The following is a 25226-nucleotide window of genomic DNA, read 5'->3' on the forward strand; positions in this document are numbered from 1 at the left end:
TAGACTTATACCATCTAGTTCCGTTTTGTCCCTGGACGAACAGAACAGAATGTACGATACCTACAATGACAATGATGGAATATATCGCCATGACGAAAATGGACACTGCAATTCTACAACTCGCAAAAGATGAAATGGAATCAACTGAAAAACCGAACAGGATGATGGTATTCTCTCTATCGCGAAAGAAACAAAGCTAAAGCTCAACGTAAAGGTCTACACTCGCTAGTGTAATGCATGACGTGATAATGCTGTGGTCATCAGTGGGTATGTATAAGAGGTATGTATAGGCGAGGTGCGTGGGTATCATAGGTCTTTCGCCGTCGATGTATGAATTGAATCAGCTCGACTTGGTTCCGCAATGGCATGGCCGGGCGCATTTGAAAGAGTCACGACAAGGCGCATGCGATGCAGGGATAGTCATGAGAAGAGAAAGAGGATAGGAGGTATGTAGGTGCGTGAGGTAGGTGTATGTGCAAGAGGACGGGAAAAAAAAAGAAGGCGATCAGGCCCTCTTCTCCAGCAACAGCGATCCGGAGGGCGCCTTGACGGTGAACCCATCGGCACGGTTGAAGATCTTCTCACCGCGCAGCCAGGTCTCCCGGACCATGCCGCGCATAGTGCGCCCCTGGTACGGCGAGCACTTGTTACGGAAGAGCATGGTGCTCGGCTCAACGACCCACTCGGCCGTGTCGTCGAAGACACAGAAATCCGCGTCGAACCCGGGAACGAGATCACCCTTAGACTTGTCAAGGCCAACCTGGGCAGCGGTGTTTGCGCAGCAGAGGCGCACGATGTCCTGGAGGGCTTGCTTGGTCGTTGTGTCGTCTGGTGATGAAGTAAGGCCCTTACGGCGGGAGACTTCAGTCCAAAGGATGGGGAGGCCTAGGCCGACGGAAGAGATACCGCCCCAGGCGGAGAGGAAGCTGCCCTCGTTGACGACGGGAGTCGCGGGGTCGGATGAAGAGCTGGGGCTGCAGTGGCCAGGGATGTGGGAGGGTAGAAGCTTGAGGTTTGGCGTGCAGGGGGAGTGGTCGGAGACGATGGTCTTGATGACGCCGTCGTCGGCGTGGCGGTCGAGTTCGGCCCAGAGGGCATCCTGGTTGGACTTGGAGCGGATGGGCGGGCAGCACTTGTGGCGGGTGTCGCCGTCGCGGATCTCCTCGGCGGCCAGGGAGAGGTAGTGGTAGCAGGTTTCGGCTGTGATGGGGATGCCCTCCGCGCGGGCCTTGCGCAGGAGAGGGATGGCTTCCATGGCGGAGAGGTGGACGATGTGCAGAGGGAGCTTAGGGGCTAGGTGAGATAGGGAGAGGATCTCCTCTATGGCGCAGGTCTCATAGTCTGAGGGGCGCGAGGCCAGGAAGGTTGAGTATGCCTCCGGGTTGCCCTCGGGCATAACATCGGGAAGCTCAGATGATGACTTGTGAGGCACCATCTCGGCGTGGAACATGAGAGTGGTGGGCTCATCGGCCAGTTCGATCATGGCCTTGCGGACGTCTTCCGAGGAGACGGCGGGGAATTCGTCAACCTGGTGGCATGTGAGTATAATCTTACATATCAGATAAGAGAAGGAAGGATGCTTACCCCGCTGTCGATAAGGAATCCTTTAAAGCCGCAAACGCCCTCGCGGACTAGGGCCTTGAGCTCGCCCTCATTGCCGGGGATGATGCCGCCATAGAAGCCGACATCAACCCAGCACTTGCCCTCGGCAGCCTTGAGCTTGGTCTTGAGGTTCTCTACGGTTGTCGTGGGAGGAATGGCATTGAGGGGCATGTCGATAACGGTGGTGACACCGCCAAAGGCTGCGGCCTGGGTGCCGGTATAGAAGCCCTCCCATTCGGTGCGGCCGGGCTCATTGAGGTGGACATGAGCGTCTACCAGGCCGGGGAGCAGGACATACGGGGAGAAGTCCGTGTAGGGAGTGCCATCAGGGAAGTCGGAGGCGGGGATCACCGAGTCAAAGACGGCGGTGACCTTGCCAGTGGTGCGCGAGACAACAATGGTGGCGGAGGTCAGACGGCCGCCGATGACGGCTCGCGAGGAGGTAAAGACGGCGATGGACGGGATCTCGGCGTCCATTTTGAACAATGAACTTCAAGACAAAGAGGTATAAAGAGAGGAATTGACCCCGGCCAAGGGGAGTACTAGCGGAAAAAGTAAGAATACGTGGAAGAGAGAAACGATGGGAGGATCTGGCTGGAGATAGCACAGATAAAAGATAACGAAAGTAGGAAGATAAGAGCCAAGCAGGGAGGCGCTGTCTGTCGCTGATAACTCGAGATAAGGCCTTGTGTCTTTATATAGCACGATAAAGGGGCTTGACTGCCACTTGCAGCCAGACCCATATTCCATCGAGTAACGGAAACTGCAAAACTTCTTCCCTCGGGACCCAACGCGGTTCCACCGAACCAGCGGGCTCTGCCTCGTTTTTGCGGTCATCGTTAACGTTTGCCCCTGCCAGTTCATACATTCGTGGGCTTGACGTGGAATTTTCTCGGCGCACTGAAATCTGGGTCCTGGCTCGTGGCGATTTCCAATCTTCGCGAAGGATGTCGAAGAAACCATTCCCCTGGGGATACCCTCACCATTGCCTATTCGGGGTCGGAGCCGTTTGCCCCCGAAGTCGGACCACGAGTTCTTCCGACTCGCCTCCTGGCTGAACGATGTTATCCATGGGTCCATCGGCCGCCTCCGCCATCCGTGATCGGGCCTCCGGACTCGTGCCGAGATATAATTACTCGATCGAAACCTCAGCCTCCGCGCAAGAGTTTTCCCAACTCCGAATTCGACGCATTACAAAGCTGTGACACCCAGATCGCCAGCAGCGGGCTCTTGCGATTGCAACAATGACTGACTTCGACTCCGCGGAGAAAATGTTCAAAGACAAATAAGACGCTGACGGCGTGATTCGAGTGCATTGCATCGGCAGACAATGAGGCTTGAGCGGTGATCTGGAGCATGGACTGCGCTGCGCTGCGCTGCGCCGCGACTCGAGTCGTCTCCAACAAAACGTGTGTGTCGGCGTCCTCCGTGTTCCGTCTCCAGCCGGCCAGGCCAGTTCAGGTCCAATCCTCAACCGTTGAGTTATCTGGGTCAGGCTTCCTCCTTTGTCTGGAGGCGAGGTAGCATTCTCTACAGCCGGGGCCTCGTGACCTTCGATGTCAAACTTTCAGGGTGAAACAACAAACAATATAACCGCACGGGGTTTAGGAGTCAGCGATTCAGCGGTATTGCCTGCTCGCTGGCTGTGTCCGTGCCCTTCGTGCTTGTCCAGACCGCTACGGGCTCGACAGGGGACAAGTACAACGGCGCAGGGACACGGGCTTGACCACCAATGGGATGATGGGAATCTTCAGGGTCAGGCGCCCTGGAATTAGATTTGGGACTGGAGGCTTGAGAGCTGAAACGGTCGAGACAACGCGTAGGCAAGTGCCCGCAAGACGCAGATGACCCTCTCAATCGAAATAGATAGTGAGTGAGGGGACTTCCAGATGTCGTAGACTCCTGTAGGAAATTATCCTTGGAGAAGCGGCCCCCATTTTACTGCCACTGTGCCAAAGTTTTCAGAAACTCAGACATTGTCGGTCAGATACAATAAAGTTCGAATGCAATAGATGGCTCTAAGGAAATAACAGCCACGGATAGGGTGTCTTTTCCAAGTTCGAGTTTCCCTTTGTTATCGGAAATGCGGGGGCGGGGTTGAAACGATAAGATAGCGACTCGGGAACATCTCGGTAGCGCCTACCCGATCGGGACTCTATGAAGCTATCCAGGAAAGTCTAATCAATCAGGTACACAGGATACAACCCGCTCTAATATCTAGTAGCAACCCCCTCGACAAGTAAACCTCTACCAAAGCTTCGCATATGTCGCAACCCTCCTCCAAAGCGGTCGGCTATAATGCTCATCCAGGAGCAAGATCTCTTCTGCAACTAACTGTCGCCTTCCAGTCACTAGATCCGCGGTCTTCGGATCCCGCCATTTCGTCCGCAGGATTACTTTGTACAAGACTGTCGGCACCACGATGACCAGGATGCCAAGGATGTTGGAGAAGAAATTGTATATCGTGAAGGGAGCGTCGTCCTGAGGGAGTTAGAGAGAGATCAGGCTCTAAGATTATAGGAAGATTGAGGAGATGCGTGACTCACCAGTGGCTTAATACTGCTGTACAAAAGGCAGACGAGGAGCAGCGCGGATATAACGAAGACCATGATGGGCGTAAGCGGCCAAAAAGGCGACTGCCAGTTGTATGTCTCCGTAAAGAAAGTCGCGTTCTGTGCTTTGACGGCTGCACGGAAGCGGAAGTTGGTATATGCTACTATGGCAAAGTTGATGAATAGGGATGCGCTGGTAATTGCAATGAACCAATTGAGGACCTCGATTCCCTTGCCTGTTATTGGTTAGGAATGCACTGTTGTATACAGGAGTTAGAGCACGCACCGCCTAAACTGATGTATGTCAAGACAGCTCCGACCACGCCAGTAATCAGCAGCGCCCAGCGTGGCCGGCCCTTGTCATCGACATCTGCAATAACCGATGGGACGAGCTTTTGTAGGGCCATGGTTCTCAGGATGCGAGAGGGCAGATAGATGCACTCCAGCGCTATGGCTAGGATCCCAATGATCATGCAGGCGTTTATCAGGTCGGGAACACCTCTGATGCCAGAGTTGCTGACAGCAATCACAAACGGAGACGCAGCTGAGCCGGAGCCACCGAGTAGTCGGCTATCCGACGATGGCACAATCACCGAGATAAAGGTCACCAAGGTCATATACATGACGCCCACGCGCCATGGAACCACATTAGCTGCATGGGCCATGGAGTATCGCGGTGATCGTGCCTCTCCGGCCAATACGCCAACGTAGATCTGATCGCCGACGGCCCACACAGCGAGAAGAGCTGCACTAGCAAAACCCTAGAAATGCATCAGCCTAATGACCCTTGAACCTAGCGAAAGATTCTTACTCCGAAGCCATTCTTGAATGCTGGGAGGTCCGTCCAGGTGCTGCCGTCTTTGACTGAACCATTTGGTCCTGCACCCCCAATGACGGCTAGGGCGATGATAACAATGAAGACGAAAAGAAATACCTTGACCATGGATCCAATATATTGGAGCCAGGCAAAGTAGGTGTTTGGCATAAAAAACACCGCCAAGCATATCACAACGAAAATGGATACTAGACCGTTGTCAACTTAGGGTTAAAGCGTCCCCTGTGAGGAAGGGCACATACGTATAGCGGCCTCTGGAACAGCACCCTCGGCCCAGTAGTCGACAAGCACGACAAAAAAGGTACCCTCTGATGCAAACACGGCCGTCCACCCTAGCCATCACTGTTAGCTACCAGCGGAGCAAGAGTGTGTGAGCCTTACCCAACCACTCAGCTAAACCGGCGCCGAAAGCCAGAGCTGGGTCAACCCATCGGTCAGCATAGTCGATGTAGCTTCCTGACGTTGGAAATGCAATAGTCATCTCGGCAAATGTTTGGAGATGAGCCCAGACGCCGACGCAGACTATAAAGTACGCGAGAATCATGTTTGCTGGTCCTCCATTAGCCAACGCCTTGCCCGTACCAATGAACAGTCCACTTCCGATGTTAGAGCCTAGCGAGATGACCTGTTTCTATCAGCATGGCTTCCCGGCTTCCAAATCAGCAATACTCACATGGACCTGTCTAGGGCTGAAGGACCGGTGTAGGTCCCCATGGTTCTCGGTCTGGCCTACATCGAGACTGACCGTCGGCTCTAGGTTTGTTTTCCCTTCAAGAGAAGCGCCTGGAGACTTCTTCTCGTCACTCATGATGGGAGGGATGGTGCAAAACGGCTTGGGGAAGATTGACCCGAGGTGAGAGGTTCACTGGTGGAGCATGATATGCATCCATGGTCGTCAACAGACGGTCGGCCGGAGAATTTTATATAAATTTGTGCAACCGTGATAGATATCGTGGCTGGAGAGACTCCGTGCAAACGTCAGAATGCTGCCAGGGGTAACTCAGGGCGGCCTAGATGCCAAGTAGGGGCTTCTTGAGATATCTTATCTCCTGTAAAGATGGGGGTCTCCACACGAGCATATCGATGGTTATATGAGTGGCTAGATTCACCGGTTCGGCATCGCCTTCCTCATTAAACATCAAGCAGACCATGCCGAGATAAATGCTAGACGGAGCGAGATTGGACTCTCTCGCTGCCCTACAACAACACCCTCTGGACCTTCCCACCGTCATAGACCGTCGCAGAACAAGATTCCGATAGCGATTTGCCCGCGATAAGCCCTACCGTACAGCAAAATGGCGCCCTCGTTCGATAGTCAGGTCCTTGCACAAGATGCCACGCAGAACAAAAAAGAGACAGCTCTGGAAAAGATCTCCCAGGGCACGCCCCTGCCCGGGGTACCCAAGTTCACGAATGTCGAGCTCCAAAGACAGCACATGCTCAACCACATGGCTGGAGCATTCAGAGTGTTTGCGAGACATGGATTCGTCGAAGGAATGGCAGGCCATATTTCACTGCGGGATCCGGAGTTTCCTGACAGATTTTGGACCAATCCGTACGTAACCATCATTCGTGTCACGACCATGTTCAGCAATGCGGCTAACATGAATTGTCTAGTCTCGGCCTGCATTTCGGCCTCATCAACCCGTCAGATATGATTCTTGTCAATGAAGCAGGCGTTGCAGTAGGCGGAAACATGACACGGCCAGCCAACGCAGCTGGATTCCTCATCCATGCTGCGCTTCACAAGTCTCGGCCTGATGTGAATGCTGCATGCCACTTCCATTCCACCTACGGCAAGGCGTGGTCTGCCTTTGCGCAGCCCCTTGAAATGCTGAACCAAGATGTCGCAATGTTCTACGGCAAGGCCCAGAGCGTCTATAGGGAGTTTGGTGGTGTCGTGCTGAAGGAGGAAGAATCGGCAGCATTGGCGAGTGCCCTCGGTAGCGAAGGAAAGGGTATGATCCTTAGGAACCACGGGCTGCTCACTGTGGGAACTACAGTCGATGAAGCCGCCTACCTGTTTCTGTTGATGGAAAAGAGTTGCCAAATTCAACTCGCGGTAGATGCTGCTGCTGCTGCAGGCCGTGAAAAGGTCTATATTGATGATGAAGCTGCCAGGTTCACCTTCGAGAACACCAGCGAAGCTGTAAGTCCCCCTGAGCCAATGCCACACTTGCCCTTAACATTCGACCAGGAGAGTTTGTACGCCGAGTTCCAGGGGTACTTGCAATACGAGAGCGCCATTTCCCATGATGGATACAAAGCGTTATGATTTGCTGTCAAGGATCGGCAAGTTCTAGCTAAGCACCAAAACTCTCATGTCGCTCGACTCACTCAGGACGACACTCCAAGAGAGGTTTTGTTTCCCCGGGGTCGCTCGGGCGGCCCAGACCTTTTGCATGGCTTTGAGAGCCACTCTGAACATGAGCATGCCATTGGAATTGGTAGACTTCTCTAGCCATTCGGCGATCTGCTGTCTGGACTGGGATGTGGTAGCCTCGCACCCGGCTACAAACGCAGGCCAGCATATGTCCGAGGACCGATCTTTGTGTCTTTCTTTATGTTTGTCGTATTCAGTTAGATGATAAATGGTCTGCTGAACATACGGCTGCAATGTTATGACATTGACATCTCTGACCGAGCGGTAGAAATATATCATTAGAGCTGTGTAGATGGCTTGCGTGAGGTGGTATGGAAATCGTTCTTTCAGCGGCAGCGTGCCTATAGGGTCTGCCGGATAGGTTGTTTCCTTATAGTAATAGTCCCATTCGCAAATCCTGTTTTCAAGCTCTTTCACCCTTTCGGCAAATACATCGTAGTCCATGTTCTTCGGTCTCTTAAGACGGAGTCGCTCTACTTGCTTGGCCAGTTGCGTTGTCTCCAGTATCAGCTTGAACAGCGAATCCGGGATCGAATATATCTCTTCGAACGTGGACTTTGGAGGAGCCAGGCATTGCATGACATCCGGTTTCAGTGTATCATAAGTGCTGGATAGCTCCTGCAGCAGATTTTCCCATGTAGTTTGATTTGAACCTGACCACGACTCTATGTCAGGATCGAGGCTCTCGCTCGCTTCAAAACGAAGGCTTTGGTTCTGAACTTGTGTGCCTTCTGTTAGGACCCGCAGGTAGACGTATATACTGTGGAGCATCTGGACTTTGCGCGACTTCTGTAGCTTGGGGATTCCATAGAGTGTGATGATTTGTTCGATATCACGCAGGTAGTGAGCCGCATTCTTCATTTCTCCGCTAACAGCCTGGTTTGATGCGTTAATACTGCGAGACGCGATGAGGATTCCAGTTTGCCCTTACACAAATCGTTACCATGCTCAAAAGGGGCATGAGTATGTTTTTGTACTTCTCTTTCTTGGGGAGCCCAGTAGATAAATGCCGGAGTGCCATCTGTAGTCTTTTAGTGGCCCTTTGCCGGTACATGTTCCCGAGTGTGTGCCAGTCTTCGGTTCCAGGATGACAAGGAGAACCAAGAATATTCAGTCTGAATGCGCTGATGGCGAAAACAGCGAACAACAATGATACTTTAGCGTCGCTGCTGTTTCCGGTGAGAGCAATTTCACCAAGCGTGCTAAGAACATTGGGCACGTAACAAACCTCCCAAGGTGTTTTTGACTGGACGGAAGCCGGGGTATAGAGCGTTGTTGTTATATTCTGATAATGGTCCAGCAGGAATTTTGCGGTAGACATAGTGAAGTCTACGAGATCTGGGGGTGCCATAACTGACGGACCGAATGTTAGAAGTGCCCCGGATATCGCTGGTTCTGTCGAATACTGCTCTTGTTGAGAAGGTTGGAAATGATGATCGGCTTCTCCTAAACCTTCACTGGGTACAAGTAGCTCGTCTGGAATACCGAGGTCTGATGCCCATGCTGCATTGATAATGTCCTCTTCATTAAGCACATCGTCGAGGTTATTCGATAGCAGCCGCCACAGTTCAAGATCAGGAAGTTCCGGGTGCGGCGTTGGCGACCTCGATCCGGCTGTGATATGTTCGCAGCGAAACGCATGGAAAGGTCCACTGGAGGTCTCCATTCCGTGTGCGAGTCCCTCTGCCTGATAGTCAAGTTGCTCTAAAACCGCACCAATAGATGCACCGGCTGTAAGTTGAAGCAAATCCGCAGCATTCTGAGCTTGCTGTCCCCCTAATACGAATTGCAAATCAGTCTGCGGCCCTTTCAATCTTCCTCGACTCCTGACGGTCGACCCACCTTTGAACAAAGGCTGCCGCCTGACATGCAGATCTAGCTCGAACTGCTCCTGCTCCAAGCTGAAATCTCCCTGGGTTCTGATGGGAAGCCAAAGCAAGCGTGGAGGAGCCTCAGGAACCAAGCATTCCAGAGACCTCTGCTTGCATTGCGAACATTGCGGCGACACCCGGTCACATCGCACCTTCCTTGTGCGGCAGTTGAGGCATGAGCTTCCTGGACCCCGCATTGCCATCGTCATTTTCGAGTCTCTCTGGAAGAGTGTTTGTGAATCCGACGGCGCTGGTTACCTGGAGTAGAGTCAGCCAAGCCAACGATAGCTGTACCGTTATCGAGCATATAGAGTACCTCAAAGTGAAACGTCGTGTATGATTGTGCCGGGTATCAGACAAGCTTATTCATCGTCATTGGATAGAGATAGGTTGGTGGCTCGAGGGGCTGATACCTACGGAGGCTGGAGAGAGCTGCTAGGGGCTATCGAGTTTTAACCCCGCACAAGTCACTTGTGCTTGCAATGACTCGTTGGCCAACAGGAATGAAGCAGATAACATCATGGCCCATGGGAGATCGAAGATGCAATTAGCAAGATACGACCGGGCCGGGAGGACAGCTCGCGCGTTGGAGTCGACGGCCCCACCTGCCCAAACGACCGAGGGGAACGCTTCCGATAAGGCGATAGCTTCCTCTATAGAGCATACCGTCACAGACGACAACGATGAAGTCGCGTCTATATAACCAGGAATCGCAATGGAGCATGTCGGTAATCAACAGCTACAGCAAGACACGTCCACGCAACAATGGCGATCGAACTCCCACAGGTCCAGCGCATCGACCGCTCAGACGAGTCGGCCATCATTCAGGCCATCATTCGAGATGGGTGTTGCATTATCAAGAACTTCACGGACGTGGACACAGTCAACAAAGTCAACGAAGAGACCCGGCCATATCTCGAAGCAGATAAGCCGTGGAAGGTATGTCGAAACACCAAACTCAGGGATAATGGACCGTGGACGCTAATCAGTTTGCAGGGAGACCTGTTTCCTCCAGAAACTCGACGATGCACAAACCTCGTGGGAAGAAGCAAGACTGTACGGGACAAATGGATTGTCGACCCTCTCATCCGCAAGATAACAAGCACCTTCATTGACAAGACCACCTCCAATTATTATGGCGAGACCAAACACACATATACCAGCGAAGCCATCCTCTCCATCGCCATGACCTTTGACATCGGCCCCGGTGCAAAAGCCCAGCGTCTTCACCGGGACGACAAGAACTTCCATGTTGACCACGAAGACCAAACAAAGACCGGCTACCGAGTTGGTTCAGACGTTATGATGAACTTTATGGTTCCTGGCGTCAAGACCACGTTCGAAAACGGCGCCACCCTAGCCATTCCAAGCTCACATGTCTGGGGATCTGACCGAGTTCCCAAGGTCGAAGAAGCAGTTTGTGCTGAGATGGACGTCACGGATTGCTGGGTGATGCTAGGAGGGCTATACCATGCTGGAGGAGCGAACATTACCCAGGACGAGCACAGAATTCTCAACGGCTTCTTCTTCTGTCGGGGCTTCTACCGCCAGGAGGAGAACCCGTATCTTTGCAATTCGACCGCCGATGTGCTTTCTTGGTCGCCAGAGGTGCAAAGGATTATGGGCTATGAACTGTCGAGCCCAAACATCGGATTTGTCCATTTCAAGAAACCTTTGCAGCATCTCCGAGGGGATGATATGGATGAGTTTGGTGACTTTGATGCTTCACAAGAAGCGAAATAGAATCACGAGACTGTCAAGATATATACTCTATGATGCATTGGATTTGGTCGTTAGCAAAATGAATTATGACTTTGACAACCAAAATGAGCCTATATCCGTAGTTTAGGACCAGGGACTTTTCAGTAGATGACCCCATTTTGAATAGAAACAAATGACATTGAGAAACACTGGGATATACACTTTTTTCTTTTCAATTTACCGTAATCCTAACCTCCTGACCCTGCGAAACAACTTCCCAAGGATTCAATATCTACGCAAAACGCCCCTTATGCCTCTCAATGAACTCCTTCCAAGTGGTCAGCCTGAACCCAGCATCGGCCACAAGCGCTTGACTCTCCTTCAAGCTCCTTCCAAGAAAGTACCCCGGCTCTTCGATAAACAGGTGGTTTTCTAGCATCTCCAGACCGAGATAGCCCGGCATAAACGACTTGTAGGTCTCGTAGTCGATCTGCACAAACCGGGTCTTGTGGCCCGTCACCTCCTCGAATTCTTTGAGGATCCGCGTGGGCGTGTAGTAGTCTGTTGCCGCCAGGATTTGAACGCCCTGTAACTTTGTGGGGTTCTTGAGGGCCGTAGCGACGTATTTGCCTGTGACCAGAATATTAGTTCCTAACCCATAGACGTACGAGAGACCTGAAGGTAAAAATAAAGAGAGACCTACCGAAATCCGCCTCAATATCCACAAGCGGAAACTGCGAGCCCTCATTGACAGGGTAAGCAAGCGTATAAACGCCGTCCTCGCCCTTCCTCAGCAACCCCATGGAGACATAATTCGACATGAAGTAGCCCGGCAGCACAAACGTAGCAGGGATTCCCAGGTCACGAATATACTGCTCGACCTGGGCCTTCTGGTCGAAGTGCGGCACGTTCTTGAGATGCCCACCGGTTGACTCGATAACGTTCAGCAGGGACGAGAAAACCAGGTGCTGCACGCCGGCCTGCTTCGCGGCGTCGGCGATGTTCTTGCCCTGCTGGAACTCGGCGTCGGAGTTCTCGGCGAATGAGGGGTTTGTTACGAGGAAGACGGTGCTTGAGCCGCTTAGGGCTGCGACTAGGGAGTCGATTGAGGAGGTGTCGGCCTGGGTGGGGTTTAGTTGGGCTTGATACTCTTGGTGAGATGGGTAGGTAGGGTACATACGCTCACGACCTCGACACCTTTGTCGATTAGCGCTTTGGCATCGGGCTTAGAAACATCACGGGTGATCCCGCGGATCTTGTATTCCTTGGAGAGGACGGGGTCGGCGAGGACGGTGTTGATGACGGAGCGGCCTTGGTTGCCGGTTGCGCCGAAGACGGTCAGGAGCTTGGACATGTTGAGTAGCTTTGAGCTGTGTTTGTGAAGGGAAGTAGATTGCGTTTGTTCTTGTTGAAGCACTCCCTCTTCCTCACGCCCCGAGGACCCTTATATACCTTTGGCGCTCCCATGCCTACGGTACTCCTGCAGGACCAAATCCCGCCGCGTCGTGGCCCGCTCTCATCATCGAACGCGACGCAACCAATCATGAACTGTCCAGCAGCTTTCCTGAAGGTGGTGATGACAACACGACCGACCCCGTTCGGCGCCAAGGCCAGCGCTGATTAAGAACGGGCGGGGGTTCGGTCTCGACTCTCGCTCGCGCCGATTTGGGGCCGACGCCTTAGGGGGCTTACTATAGCAATCCTTGGAAATTAGCAATGCGGGGCAGTGCCGCTAGTGCGATCTTGACGTCTTGCATAGAGTGGCTTACTTTTGTTATTTTGAGCCCTGGACTAGGTTTTCTGGGAACAGTCGAATGGACTGGCCAGCCCGTCAGGTTCCTGGGCTCTTACGGAATCTACTCCGGACCTCTCGGACCTCTTGCACTACTGCCCGGTATCCCCGAGGTTCACGTAATGAACTCTGGATATACTGTAGTGTGCGCAAGGGTATTGCAATTTTTGCAGCATCTGCATGGTGGCACGCCGCTCTATTACGTATGCCGCAATTGCATGGCAACATATAAAAGTGCAAGCCTATCTGCTCTGCCTCAATGTAGAGCCAACTGCCAGGTACTCGCCCAACGCAAGGAATCCAATCTTTGTCCACGCTCACTGTATCTACAGAAGCACAGAGAGATAAATCCGATCTATTCTTCAAAGCATGATACCGCGCAACTTGGCCGAGGCTGACAGTGGCGGGCCTGAGGCACCGATTCGCCTACGCAGTATCGAAATCAACAATGAACATGTTTAAGACTTGGGTCAAGAGTTAGGTTGAAGTCATGATAATGCTTCAAAGTTCTTATAAGATGGAATACATTGGCTGACCTGTACATGTTCTGAGCATTCCATTTGGTGCAGTGGGTTGCTGTACACTACGTACAAACCTCGACCGCAAACCCTCCTACAGACATGACGGAGTGTTTTGCTTTTGATCCATCATCAAAGCCCGGCTATATAAGTGAAGCTCTTGCTCGTTACTGGAGCATGCAGCATTTGCTTTACTTGCTTTAGTCTACTTCCTCGAACCTTCGGGTCAAGATGTTTCGATCGCTCCAGGGACATCTTTGGTAACAAGATATTGCTACAAGGAGCCACTGTACCAAGTGGTTACGCTGATATCACTGTTCTTTGCCTATCTAGCGCGCGGGTCACCGGACACGCAACGGTTGGGCGGTCATGGAAGAGAAGTTCTCTGCAGCTGCAGAGCCCATCCATGGGCAGCTGGGAAAAGGTTGATCGGTTGGGGCACGGGCAACCCGTGATGAATAGAGATGACTGTGATGACGATGAATAGGCTGTGTCAATCGCCGTCTCTTGGCCCGGAAAATCTTGCCCTGCACCCCAGAGGGTCCCTGCGTTCCAGACTGGCTCATCTCGGCCCCAACAGGGAACGAGGCAGCGAGGTTATCTGCCAATGGCATCGAAGAGTTACTGAAAGGTTTAAAAGAACCTTTCGTGGAGGTTATTCAGAGTCTGGGTGCCGATGAGTCGTACCTTCCGCATGGGTTTTATGATGGAAGTAGCAGTGCCTCTGCGACTCACCACTTTTCTCATTCGCTCTACATTATCTACAACACAAACCTGCTCATCTTTATCAGAGAATCTATCTATAATATTGCCTAGTTTGGGCTTTTGACTATATTTGGGCTTAGAACCTCCATCTCCTTCGGCAGCGTTACCCGCCTCGTAAGGCTATTCTGTCAAGTCAACTAACACCCCATCGCTCACTATCTAGACATAGCGCCTTCTTTTCTTCGCACTAATACGCAGTTATGGATCTTAACACTTCGTCTCAACTCAATGCGGGAGGGAAAGTGTCTGCTCGGGAGAGCGGCGCAAACGAGTTCAGTCAACGCCCGAGTAACAACGGAAGAAGCGGCCACTCGGATAAAACCAACAGTAGTCGCAGCAACTTGCCGAAGGGCAGACAAAACAGAATTAAGAAGAGGAAGAGGCTGTCGAAGAACCAGCAACGTCAAGCTATCAGCAACGGAAATGGCAGCCTTCTTGGGAAACGCGAGGTCATTTTGAAAAGCTCTGACGAATATCCGGACATCATATTTGAAAAGACGGAAGTTGCAGCCAATTTTGCAAAGACAGCAAGAAGCTCAGACGAGCAGTTGGTCCTCTTTGTAGATGGTTCGGCTGGCGTCCGGACCCCTACGCCTTCGCCTCCCTCCTCTCCTGATATTTCTCCATCGAGTTCACCTTCGCCCCCTCCTCAGCCTTACAGAATGGATGGGGGTGCATCTGTCGTCTACAATGAGGGAGATATCTGGGTGACTCTGGGATTCGGCCTACCGGATGTTGAGGGATCCCGGGAGTCAGAGGTGCGTGCAATCGAACAAGGTCTGCAGCTGGCCCTCGACATGTTGAAGAGCCAAACTACAAATAGAAGAAAGATTATCGTACTCAGTGACTGCCAGCACGCTGCGAGACTGGTTGCGAAGCATATCACTGGTAGGGCCGGACATCCGAACTCTACCTGGGGCAGCATGTCGAGGGCAGCGGCGGCAGCGGCGCGCAACGCACGCACGCTGCGACAGCTCGGCGTCGAGCTCAAGATCTTGTGGACTCCAGGTCACTTGGGGGTTGAAGGAAACAAACTGGCGGACTGCATTGCGTGTCACGCGCGCTCATCTACTCAGGCGCTGTCCGACACCAAGGCACTCGAACTTGCCGGAAGGGTTGAAAGAATGGCGAATCCATACGCTCGACGCTGACCATGCTTGATGATACCCGACTGGTTTACAGACTGATATTTACACTCGTTCAATTTTTGCCTAGTTATCTGATCTACTACTTGTCCTTCTCTACTTGTGTCTGTGTAGTGCTGTTAGTTAGGGCTAAATGGAGCTAAGCTCTTGGCTGCAGACGCCCGAGACTGGAGCCCCAGGACGACCAACACTGCCGCAAACGCTGATCCCCCACACGAGCTCAGCCTTGTTCTCTCCTTCTTCCTTCCTTCCTCCTAGTTTACTGCTCTTTCCCCTCAATGTAGCTCAAGCAACATGACCATCTCCCCATCCTCCACCAAAGCGCCCTCCTTGGAGCGTCGGACGTCTACCTTCAAAGGCGAAATCGGCGACATCTGGGCCCAAGTGCAGGCTCGTGTCGTCCAGCTGGCTGGCGGTGACCCGTCTAAGATTGAAGCCGACCTCTCCATCGAAGACGTTCTCTCCTACCTCGAAAAGACCCAAGATGCATCCTCGAAGAAAGACAGCAGCATCCGCTCGGCTTTCGAGAAGACTCTCCAGTTCATTGATACCGTCGGGGGGCTTGTCGCGGGGGGAACTGGCGAGGTGCGTTTGTTGTCTTAATTGACTAACTTTCGAAAAGGCCAGACTAATACGATACTCTACAGGCCTTCCCCCCCTCAGAACTCTGCTTCAATGCCGTCTCCATGGTCATTCATGCCTGGCAAGACTATCAAGGCGTCTTTGAGTCGCTAGCTACTCTCCTCGAGAAATGCTCCCAGTACTTTCAAAGGCTGGAATACCACATCCAGGGTGGCATGGACGCAAAACTCGCCAAAGTCGCCGTTCAGCATCTACAGCTGTTCGTCGAGATCTGCGACAGGACCATCAAATTGCGGCGGTCGAAGCGCAGAAAACTAAGCGTGTTTACGAAGTTGCTGTTTCTCAACGATAATGATATCGCAGATTTACTGGAGAAGATGAAATCACTGGTTGATGAGGAGGGAAGACTCGTCGCTGCGCAGACATTCAGCTTCGCGGCACAGGCGGTCGTCAGTACGAGAGAGAATCTGGCGATCAGTCGGGCTGTCAATAGTAAAATCGATATGCTGATTGCGAATCGGTCGGATTCATTGAAGGAAAGTGACAAGAGACGACGGAAGGAGAGGATTCTGGACACCCTTGCATTTGATGAAAATAAGCTCGATCAGGAGAAGAGGGAGCCTGATCCTTACTGGCAGCGGGTATACTACAACTACCGGAAACGTGTTGTGCCGGGGACTGGGCAGTGGGTGTTTGATGAGAACGAGTTCAAGGCCTGGGAGGGTGGAAGCCAGGATAGTCCACTGATTCTGGCGATTGAGGGCACAGAGGGCTCAGGAAAGAGCTACCTCTCTTCAACAATCATCCGACGGCTCCGGAATCGTAGCTCAGCTGCTACTGCGACTGCACCAGATTCGGAGTCGGATTCTCGGACACTGCTGGCTTTTTACTTCGTTGAAGGAGATTCTAAAGAGGAGCTCAAGAGGACCAACCACATCGACGTGATCACAAAGTCGCTGATCTGGCAGTTTGTCCAGGCCGATATGTCCTACATGAAATCCGTCGCAGGAATCTGCGAGAGGAACCGTGATATGGATCCGCACGAGATCGCGGCCAAGTTGCTCTTCGAGAACGCAGATATTGGGCAGACGATCGACGCGAACTTTTTCATTGTCATTGACGGACTGAATGATGTCGTCGGAGACGCACTCGTCCCATTTTTGGGTAATGCTATATCTAGCGCGCGGTCTCATCACAAGATACGCATTCTACTGACCGGTCGACCGCGTGCATTTGAGCAGATATCAGCCGCTGACAAGGACATTGCCTTCAAGACAATACACATCAGCGAGCGCAATCGGCCGGATATTGACATGTACATCGAGTCACGCATGGACTCGATCGACGCCCTACGGAACAAGGAGCGTTTCGGGGTAAAAGACCTCCGCAAGAAGATCCGCATTGCTTTGCGTGATAAGACGAGTGGCGATTATTTCCGGGTGAATACGATTCTTAAACGGATCAGCCATCTGGATTACGTGAACGATATCGACCAGGTCCTGGAGAATGCGGGGAGGGAACGATCGCAGCAGATCCAGGCGGAGATTGAGTCGCTAAATAATGTGCGCAACGCAAAGGAGATTGCGGAGATTAACGAGATCATTCTCTGGATTCTGTATGGACGGGAATGGTTTAAGCCTAGGCAGATGGCTGCGGTGCTGTACGTGCAAAGCGGCGAACTGTCATTGTTGACGCTGGAGGCCAAGTTGCAGCTCAAGTATACCCTGTTCGAGGTGGATAGTGACGGCGATGTAGACTTTCGGTCATACGAGATTGTGGACCTGATTCTTGAGGGAAACCAGAGCCAGGCACCAACAGATCAAGCAACGAAGAGGATACTCCCGGAAGAAGTTGATATCATCCGCCACTTCCTCCGCACCGTATGTCCACCAACCCTCTACGAAAAGTTCGACTTCGAAACCGTTTTCGACCAGAAACTTCACCATACAAGCGGCACCATTCACCGCGACGACAAAGATACAGCGGAAGCAAAGCTTGCCGTAACATGCCTCCGCGTTCTGACAGAGAAGCGAGACGCGCGGCGAGAAATCATTCGCCCATATGCAGTGAATTACTTCCACCAGCATCTGGCTGCCGTGGACCTCTCGCTTGTCGACCGGAAATGGAAAATAGTGGTTGGTCCGCTTCTGGCCAAGTTGTTTCTGGATGAAGACTCGACTGATGCATTGCTTTGGACGGATGATCCCGAGGCTGCAAGGGATTTTGCTTGGATGGCCAGGGAGGCGTGGTTTGAGGGGGACGGGGCTGTCAGGGAGGTTGCAAGGTGGCTGAAGGAGTCGGTGGCGCTTTCGGATGTCTCTGACGAGCGGGATAGGGCTTGGGTGCGCAGTCTCACGGAGAGCTCAGAGCCGGAGAAGGAGTTGCTGCAGAGGCTGGCGAAACGTATGGTTGTGCATTGGTTACGAGAAGAGACGCGGCAGGTGTTGGCTGTGTATGCGTTCTCTTTTATTTTTGGGGCTTTAAAGAAGGTAAGTCCATATATACCTTGTAGTCCGATCAAGAAGATAAACTAACTGTCACAGATAAACCGCAGCGATGAACAGGAGAACCCCGCTGTTAAAGAAAGCGCTGAAGACGAAACACCAACCCTAGAAGACATCACCGAGATCGAAAACTGGTCATTTGCCCTACTTGGCCACAAAAAGGACTCTCTCTGGCAAGTCCAAGTGGCTGTCATCCTGCGCAACTACAACTTCCTTCACCAAGCTGAGACCAGATGCCGTCACGCACTAACCCTAGATCCCAGCAATTGGCGGGCATCATACTACCTAGCGCACGTGGTATCATCGAACAGCGAAGCGATAAATATTCTGAACGATATCATAAATAGACTCGGCACAGACGAGAAATGGATGGCAGAGCGCAACCACGTCTCAGCGTACGCAGAAATGCTCTTCGACCGCGGTCAGCGATATTGGAACGCAGAGCAGTTCGATCAGGCCATTGGGTCCTTCACGGAATCAGTTAAGGTCAATTATGCAGGCTTCAAACGCATCTTGACGATCATCGAGCAGTACTACGACAGGCGGCTATGGAGTGATATCTTGGAGTTGCTCAAAACGATCCAGGCCGGTGCAGAGGCCTCCTCTAACCATAACTCCAGCACACAGAAAAATAAATCCCACCTTTCCAAAATGCTCGTCGACCTCGCCTCAGAAGAAACTTTCCACAATATCATCCTCCAAACAGCGGTCGAAACGGGCCAATTCGCTTTCATCGAAGACGTCTACGAAGACGCCATCAAGCTTTCCACACAGATGGAAGCGTACACGAGCCTCTACTACATCCGCTACCACTACGCAAACGAGATATTCCAGCAAGACAGCCCCGACGTTGAGGAACGCGCAGTTGCCCTTTGGGAGACAGCACTAAAAGAAGACCTCCCCCGCTCATTCTTGGACATTGACTACGTGCTCCCTTTTCTAACCGTGAAACTCGCACCGATATATCTCTCCCGCGCGCGTGCCGCAAAGCCAGACTCGGAAACAGCACGCGAGTACCTAGACCGTATTGCATCAATTACACCAGATGACGGCTCAGCGTCTTCTGCATCCACGTCGCAAAGCAACGTGATACTCCCCGCGAAGCTGTATCTCGCGCGGTACTATATTATTACGGGGGACAAGAAACGCGCAAAACAGATTGTACGCAGCGCCGTCAAGATTGCGCTGGAGATGCTGTCCGATGATGACGCGGACAACGATTACCTCGCGTACTGGAGACTTCTGCTTGTGTTCCTGCCGCTGAATGATGATGATAATGCGCTCGCGGCCGTGGCGATGGCAGCGGCGGCGAGTCGGATTGCGTTTGCGAATGCCAATGCTGGCCATGGTCCAGGGATGCCGCTAATTGATGAGCCGAAGAGGAACCCAAATCCAGTGAACGGTTATGTAAAAGACCATAACAGCCCGCGGGGTAAGAAAGAACGCAAGGAACAGAGCCCCCGCGGCCGCCCTGCCCCTACTATCACAACCAGTCTTCAAACGCATCCAGGTGCAGGCCCCGGTACACCCGAAACCAGACGTCCCAGTACACCGAACAGTCTGCCCCGAACCCCCGAGCTTAAGCCCGTCGCCCTTGCAGACTTGCACTCCCACTCTGAGCCCGCCTCTGCACCGGCGTCGGTAAGGGGAGACGCAGACGCAGATGTAGAAGTGGAGGAGGAAGACGCAGCCGTTCCGATCTTCGCCATCTGCGACGGCGGCTGCGGGCGGTACTGGCAGGACGCGAGCGAGATGTGGTGGTGCAAGGACTGCATCAATCTGACGTTTGACAAGGAGTGCTTTGAGCAGTTGCGGGGTGGAACGCTGCCGTTGAAGGTCTGTGATAAGGACCATGCGTTTTTGGAGGTGCCGAGATTGGATATAAATGGCAATGGCAATGGCACTGATGGTATTGCTGCGGGTGTGCCGAGGGGTTACGTGCCGTTTAAGGGCAAGGCTATCTCGTTAGAGGAGTGGAAGAGGGGTATTGTGAGGGATTATATAGAGTAGAGTACATTGGGAAGAAAGTGGGTTGTTGGATCTAGGTATAGATATTTAGATACGAGCTTCTTGGAAACGTTGGATAGATAGACGAATGCAAATTCGGATACCATCATGGGACTATGGCCAGTTGAGGCCCCAGTGAGACAAAGCATCCTTTGACCAGGACAGGGCACGATAATACACCCATGCCCCCTTGAATTTCAACCCTGAATTTCAACCCTACCGCACCCCCTCAAGCCCCATTCCCATCCCCTCCCATATTGCCACCATCCCCCTTACTCTCAGAGACAACCTCCCCACCACCCCCAACTTCCCGAACAACAAGCTGCGCCTCACAAAGTCCCTGATCCTCAAAGGCCCTACCCAACCAAGCCATCATATGCCTCCACGCACTCGGCATAATACACTCCGCGTGCAGCGCCTCGCCGCCAGAAAAGCAGTTGCAGCCGTGGTCGAGCTCCTGTGTTTCCGTGATGGAGATCGGGAGGCCCAGTGGTTCGGGCGAGAGGACGTATGCGCGGCACCGCGAGGATATGAAGGAGGCGAAGGAGGTGGGATCCGACGTTGTGTTTTTGGTCGGGGTGTTGATTTCGTGGAGATCGAATTTTGTGTGCAGTGGGTTTGCGAGCGCTATGGCGGAGATGTTGGTGCACCAGTTGGACCCTGGAGTACTGTTTGTTAGTTGAGTTGATAGATAGGGGGTTGGGTTTGAAGGAGTGAGCTGGGGGTTCACGTACAGTTCCGCGCGAGGTACCGCACAGCCCCGAGCCCTCCCTCGGAAACACCAATGACATCGATCTTCGCATCCCGTCTAACAAGGCGCCCCCTAGCCGCGAAGATCCCCTCAAACACAGAGTCAACATGTTCCTGCCAGTTCGCGTTACCAGGAATCTTATTCCTTCTCGTCTCAGCAAGCGGCGGGTCAACAGCCGACGGACGGGGAAGGGCCAGCCAAGTGGGAATAGTCATTGCCCTGCCAGTGCCGCAATGCCAGATGAGCTGTCCCGTGTTCGCGAGGACGACCGCGACGTCTCCTCCTTTCTTCGAGGTCCTAGACGTCGAGTCGTGCAGAATCGCCTTGACAAAGTCCACGGCCGACCCGGCGTTTATGGCTTCCGCGCCGACGCTGCGATATGCCCAGATCCCGAGGTCTTGCACGGGCTCGCCAAAGACGAGGATGATGCGGCTGGCGGAGGCGAGGTTGCGGGAGACGAGGACGGGCACGTGTGGCTTTTTGGGCCCGGAGGTTAGCGGGAGACAGAGGGTTATCAGGCCCAGATTGCGGAGGCGGGAGAGCACGATCTCGCGGATGCATTCTGCTTCGAGGTCAGTGGGTCGGGGGTATGACTTGGGGTGATAGGGCTGAAGGTGGATGCTTTGAGAATGATGGTGACGGTGTTGGGCATGCGAGCAAGCTATACGCACCGTTCATCGCACCACGCTGTACCTCGTTCCAGCGGTCATTCTTGTTGATCTTGAACTGGAAGTCCTGAGTTGGATCTGAGATCTTGCGGATTTGGTCTTTGTCGTTGATGAAGTAGCTAGAGACAGCAGGTTGGCTTCCTGTGTGTTTGAGCAGAGCAAAGATCAAGGTAAACGCACCCTAATTCCTTCAGGTCGGCTGGGAACACTGGGTCTGCAGGGAGATCCTCCCTGCGGTAGACGAACATGCCGAGTCCGATGTTGCGCTTGGTGTTTGAGGAGAGGTAGGGGGGGGGGACGGTGAGTTGAACCTGTAGGCCTTCAATGCTGAGAGGACTGCTCTGACTGAGGATGTGATTGAGAGAAGAGATAGTGGAAGTTTAGAAGGATCTCGAGGAGAGAATGATGGGAACAGAGGTTATGGAGGCGAGAAAAGGCTACCTGCAGCCCCCGTTTGCTTCACTAGCACTTCAATCAACTTTGAACAATTCCCTCACTTTGTAACCTTCAGACATCGAGTGAAAAACGGACAACTCCGCTTCATCCATCTTAGGACGAAAGTCTCTCAATTCTCATCATCAAGACGTGAAAGGAGCCAACAGTAACAGCAGCATCAGCAGGAAAACTAACGTATAAACCCATCTAATTTGAGCAACTTATCGTACAATCATCCTCGAATATAACACTGTGTATGTAGAACAAACGCCATTGCGCAAGCGATCCGAACCAAGCCAAGTCGCCAGACCATTTTTATGTAACCCAACAATATAGCACATCTACCAACTAGCCTTCCTGACACCCGGCAGTTCACCCGCAAGCGCCTGTTGACGGAATTGGTACTGGAGAGAGTATGGTTAGTCCCATCCTGGCAGGGAGCCCAATGGCAGTTGCTTACCCGTCCAATCCTGAAGTCGCGGATCACACTCCTGGCCGTACCTCCCGCCACACAGCGGTTCTTGATCTGCGTAGAGCGGGTGTAGGCGTGCATCTGGGAGAGCTCGAGCTGGGCCTGGGCGCGCATACGCTGGGGGAGAGACGTGTTGCGGATTATGTAGCGGAGGGCTTGTCTATATTCCATCCACGTATTAGCAATTGGATCTCGTAGGCGGAGGATTTAGCAAGGCCGCAAGTGAGGATATTCGGGGTCGCCGCACCGGTCAGGCTCATACTGCTCGAAAACCTTGCGCTTGGTGTGATCGCGGATGACACGGATGTTAATGAAGCCTCCGAGGTCGAGCTTCTTGGCGCGGAACTGTGACATGTTGGCTGGGTTTAATGAAGATCTTGGGATTGTTCGTTTGGAGTTCGCTCGACTTTCGTACGGTGGTTTCGGAGGAACGCAAGACTCCCGAGTCACGGGGCACTGCGTCTAAATCAGGACTAGCGCCAATACTTGCCGACCTCATCGTATGGCAAAGTTTTCTGTATAATTGTTCACGAGATGACCCTTCTTGAACATGAGATGATTTGCGAGGGCTTATTATTTGCAAGGCCTATAGCAGACCCGGGTGATTGTCTATGAACTAGACGTTGAGAGGCCGGTTGGGAAGCAAGCCCGCGCTTTGCGAATAACGTATGATTAGGTCTACAATGCGAGCTTCTTGACGAGCTAATCGCATGCATTGTGAGAGAAAACGCCAGAGACACTACGTAATCCGCGGGGTTACAGCATCCGACTGGGGAGGTAACTGAGTTACAGTCACGTCTGATGCCGGTGTCCAGGAGCTTCTACATGACGGGGAGCATTGGAACAGGATATGCCGCGACTTTTCAGCCAAAAGCTTGCACTGCGCGATGAGCGGCGCTTGTGATAGTGGTACAACTTGTCAATTCGTCAAGGTATCTGACGGATGGCGTCTATTTGTCTGTACAGGGAATTGCCCGCAACATCACAGCGACGGCGACACATCAACAATCAGCCGACCATCCTCCTGCCACTCCAATCCAATCGAGGTTCCGACATTTAGTGCTTAGCAGCCTGGCGGTTGGGGTTGCGGGGGTCGTTCTTGTACTCGGCGGCTGAAAGCAGTTGCGTTAGCAATGATATCGGCTAGACAAAAAGAGAGCGGAGATTGCCCTCATATTCGCAGATTGAGAGAATATTAGGGAATCGGGGTATTGGCGACTCACTGTTGGCCATGGCGTTTTGAGCCGAGTTGATGCCGTAGAGGATGACCAGACCTAACCGTGAAGTTAGCGTCAATACCGGTAGAGAACCGTCCGTTCCCGCAGTCCATATCCAATAAAATCCGCTTCAAGAATCTATCTCCCACTAAATTCATTTATCGACAAGGATACGGCACGTACCGGCAGCGAAGAAAGGTCCGAGGGGCCCAACTATATCGAAAGTCAGTCAGTGCCGTTCTCAGCCGAATACCGACCAGGGAGCGTCAGGGCTGGAATGTAACGTACTGACGGGGGTGGGGAACTTCTTGGGGATAAGGCCGGACATTGTAGCGGTTCGGACAGCGAGATGTGATGCTGTTGAATGGAGCTGATGCGGTTGATGTACCGGGAAAGGGTGCGATCAAGCAGAGCGGCAGCAACGAGGTTTGTCCGGAAGCCCGACGGCTAGCCGCTTTCGGGAGTGGGCCAGCGCCGCTTTTACTTATCGCCGATAACGTCCCTCATCTAAACAATCATGCTTGAACAAAGTACACCAGCAGTCTGGTCAACATTTCCCGCTCTGTTGTGCTAAGTCAACACTCGCTGAGAACTTGACTTGAAAATGGCAACCTCACTCAGCAACTCCGTTGCATCCCTGGACTCCTCCCTCGGCCTAGTGGACGACTCCATTGCAATCCTCGACTCCGGCGTCAGCGACTTCCCCCGTATGTCCAAGGTCCTTCAAACAACACGAGTAAGTCTACGTCGCAGTTCCTCATGAGAACTAGCTGACCCTGCGACCAGCACTTCGAACTCCTCCCCGAGCCCACCATCCGCGAAGCGCAAAAGGCGCTAACCGACGAAATCACACCAAGCATCGCACACCTGCTCTCGCTCGCCTCAAACCACGTCGAAAAGCTCGCCCGTCGCGAAGAAGGTCTCCGTGCAAAATGCGAGCTGCAAGAGGGGCGGCTCAATTCTGCGAGCCGGCAGCACCCGGCGCGCCCACAGAGGAGCACTCCTAGTGGAGGATCACCTGGTTCCGCGGCCAAGGCGCTGGAGCTGAGAAGATTGGTTCAGAAGAAAGAGCGTCTGAAGTATGCGGTTGAGCGCCTGGAGCTGCAGAGCACGCAGCGGGAGCGCCAGTTGAGGAAGAGTATGGCTTTCCATTGAGTGGACCGCTGCCGTTGATCAGTTGAGAAACTGCCTCCGTCTCCATTAACCGCTGGACTTGTTGGACTCCTGGGCGCCTTTCGATGACGAATGGAACAGAGTTGAATCTCTAACCGACTTCACTACGCCGCTACCAAAAAAGCTATCACGGCCGGGGTTGTTGGATTCTCAAGCTCTCTATGAGAATTCAGTTGTTGGCCATAACCAAGCCTTATGGCCTGAGAGCAGCAGATCAGGTTGAAGAGCCGCCGGTATGAGGAGGAATGGGGTC

General features: G+C 52.9%; 12 protein-coding genes across 12 annotated transcripts; 5 read left to right on the top strand and 7 right to left on the bottom strand.

Annotated features, from left to right (window-relative positions):
* Positions 1-505: 505 nt before the first annotated feature.
* On the bottom strand, positions 506-2079 carry DSM5745_07475 (allantoinase alX; the record flags this gene model as incomplete). The annotated part of the gene is made up of 2 exons (XM_026749491.1): positions 506-1528; positions 1585-2079. The coding sequence occupies 2 exons, from the start codon at positions 2077-2079 to the stop codon at positions 506-508; spliced, it is 1518 nt and encodes a 505-aa protein (XP_026601523.1).
* A 1770-nt stretch (positions 2080-3849) lies between these two features.
* Positions 3850-5797, bottom strand: DSM5745_07476 (uncharacterized protein; the record flags this gene model as incomplete). The annotated part of the gene is made up of 7 exons (XM_026749492.1): positions 3850-4083; positions 4149-4390; positions 4441-4915; positions 4966-5177; positions 5232-5321; positions 5371-5614; positions 5663-5797. 7 exons carry the CDS (start codon positions 5795-5797, stop codon positions 3850-3852), a joined length of 1632 nt encoding a protein of 543 aa, XP_026601524.1.
* A 487-nt stretch (positions 5798-6284) lies between these two features.
* DSM5745_07477 (putative Aldolase) lies at positions 6285-7264 on the top strand (the record flags this gene model as incomplete). The annotated part of the gene is made up of 3 exons (XM_026749493.1): positions 6285-6544; positions 6607-7138; positions 7187-7264. The coding sequence occupies 3 exons, from the start codon at positions 6285-6287 to the stop codon at positions 7262-7264; spliced, it is 870 nt and encodes a 289-aa protein (XP_026601525.1).
* A 24-nt stretch (positions 7265-7288) lies between these two features.
* Positions 7289-9452, bottom strand: DSM5745_07478 (Zn(II)2Cys6 transcription factor; the record flags this gene model as incomplete). The annotated part of the gene is made up of 2 exons (XM_026749494.1): positions 7289-8248; positions 8304-9452. The coding sequence occupies 2 exons, from the start codon at positions 9450-9452 to the stop codon at positions 7289-7291; spliced, it is 2109 nt and encodes a 702-aa protein (XP_026601526.1).
* A 556-nt stretch (positions 9453-10008) lies between these two features.
* Positions 10009-10986, top strand: DSM5745_07479 (phytanoyl-CoA dioxygenase family protein; the record flags this gene model as incomplete). Its single annotated transcript, XM_026749495.1, has 2 exons — positions 10009-10182; positions 10240-10986. The coding sequence occupies 2 exons, from the start codon at positions 10009-10011 to the stop codon at positions 10984-10986; spliced, it is 921 nt and encodes a 306-aa protein (XP_026601527.1).
* Positions 10987-11236: 250 nt separating this feature from the next.
* On the bottom strand, positions 11237-12298 carry DSM5745_07480 (NmrA/HSCARG family protein; the record flags this gene model as incomplete). Its single annotated transcript, XM_026749496.1, has 3 exons — positions 11237-11574; positions 11648-12065; positions 12125-12298. The coding sequence occupies 3 exons, from the start codon at positions 12296-12298 to the stop codon at positions 11237-11239; spliced, it is 930 nt and encodes a 309-aa protein (XP_026601528.1).
* A 1921-nt stretch (positions 12299-14219) lies between these two features.
* DSM5745_07481 (uncharacterized protein) lies at positions 14220-15170 on the top strand (the record flags this gene model as incomplete). The annotated part of the gene is made up of 1 exon (XM_026749497.1): positions 14220-15170. The coding sequence occupies one exon, from the start codon at positions 14220-14222 to the stop codon at positions 15168-15170; it is 951 nt and encodes a 316-aa protein (XP_026601529.1).
* A 288-nt stretch (positions 15171-15458) lies between these two features.
* On the top strand, positions 15459-20260 carry DSM5745_07482 (uncharacterized protein; the record flags this gene model as incomplete). The annotated part of the gene is made up of 3 exons (XM_026749498.1): positions 15459-15749; positions 15812-18235; positions 18290-20260. 3 exons carry the CDS (start codon positions 15459-15461, stop codon positions 20258-20260), a joined length of 4686 nt encoding a protein of 1561 aa, XP_026601530.1.
* Positions 20261-20486: 226 nt separating this feature from the next.
* Positions 20487-21924, bottom strand: DSM5745_07483 (uncharacterized protein; the record flags this gene model as incomplete). The annotated part of the gene is made up of 4 exons (XM_026749499.1): positions 20487-20917; positions 20992-21570; positions 21680-21795; positions 21857-21924. The coding sequence occupies 4 exons, from the start codon at positions 21922-21924 to the stop codon at positions 20487-20489; spliced, it is 1194 nt and encodes a 397-aa protein (XP_026601531.1).
* Positions 21925-22452: 528 nt separating this feature from the next.
* On the bottom strand, positions 22453-22937 carry DSM5745_07484 (mitochondrial 37S ribosomal protein uS14m; the record flags this gene model as incomplete). The annotated part of the gene is made up of 3 exons (XM_026749500.1): positions 22453-22515; positions 22572-22743; positions 22831-22937. The coding sequence occupies 3 exons, from the start codon at positions 22935-22937 to the stop codon at positions 22453-22455; spliced, it is 342 nt and encodes a 113-aa protein (XP_026601532.1).
* Positions 22938-23639: 702 nt separating this feature from the next.
* DSM5745_07485 (F1F0 ATP synthase subunit i) lies at positions 23640-24128 on the bottom strand (the record flags this gene model as incomplete). The annotated part of the gene is made up of 4 exons (XM_026749501.1): positions 23640-23695; positions 23807-23857; positions 23984-24013; positions 24089-24128. The coding sequence occupies 4 exons, from the start codon at positions 24126-24128 to the stop codon at positions 23640-23642; spliced, it is 177 nt and encodes a 58-aa protein (XP_026601533.1).
* Positions 24129-24404: 276 nt separating this feature from the next.
* Positions 24405-24955, top strand: DSM5745_07486 (DASH complex subunit SPC19; the record flags this gene model as incomplete). Its single annotated transcript, XM_026749502.1, has 2 exons — positions 24405-24536; positions 24587-24955. The coding sequence occupies 2 exons, from the start codon at positions 24405-24407 to the stop codon at positions 24953-24955; spliced, it is 501 nt and encodes a 166-aa protein (XP_026601534.1).
* Between the last annotated feature and the right edge of the window lie 271 nt (positions 24956-25226).

Source organism: Aspergillus mulundensis (assembly GCF_003369625.1).
Source record: "Aspergillus mulundensis strain DSM 5745 chromosome Unknown scaffold_8, whole genome shotgun sequence".
NCBI classification, from domain to species: domain Eukaryota; kingdom Fungi; phylum Ascomycota; class Eurotiomycetes; order Eurotiales; family Aspergillaceae; genus Aspergillus; species Aspergillus mulundensis.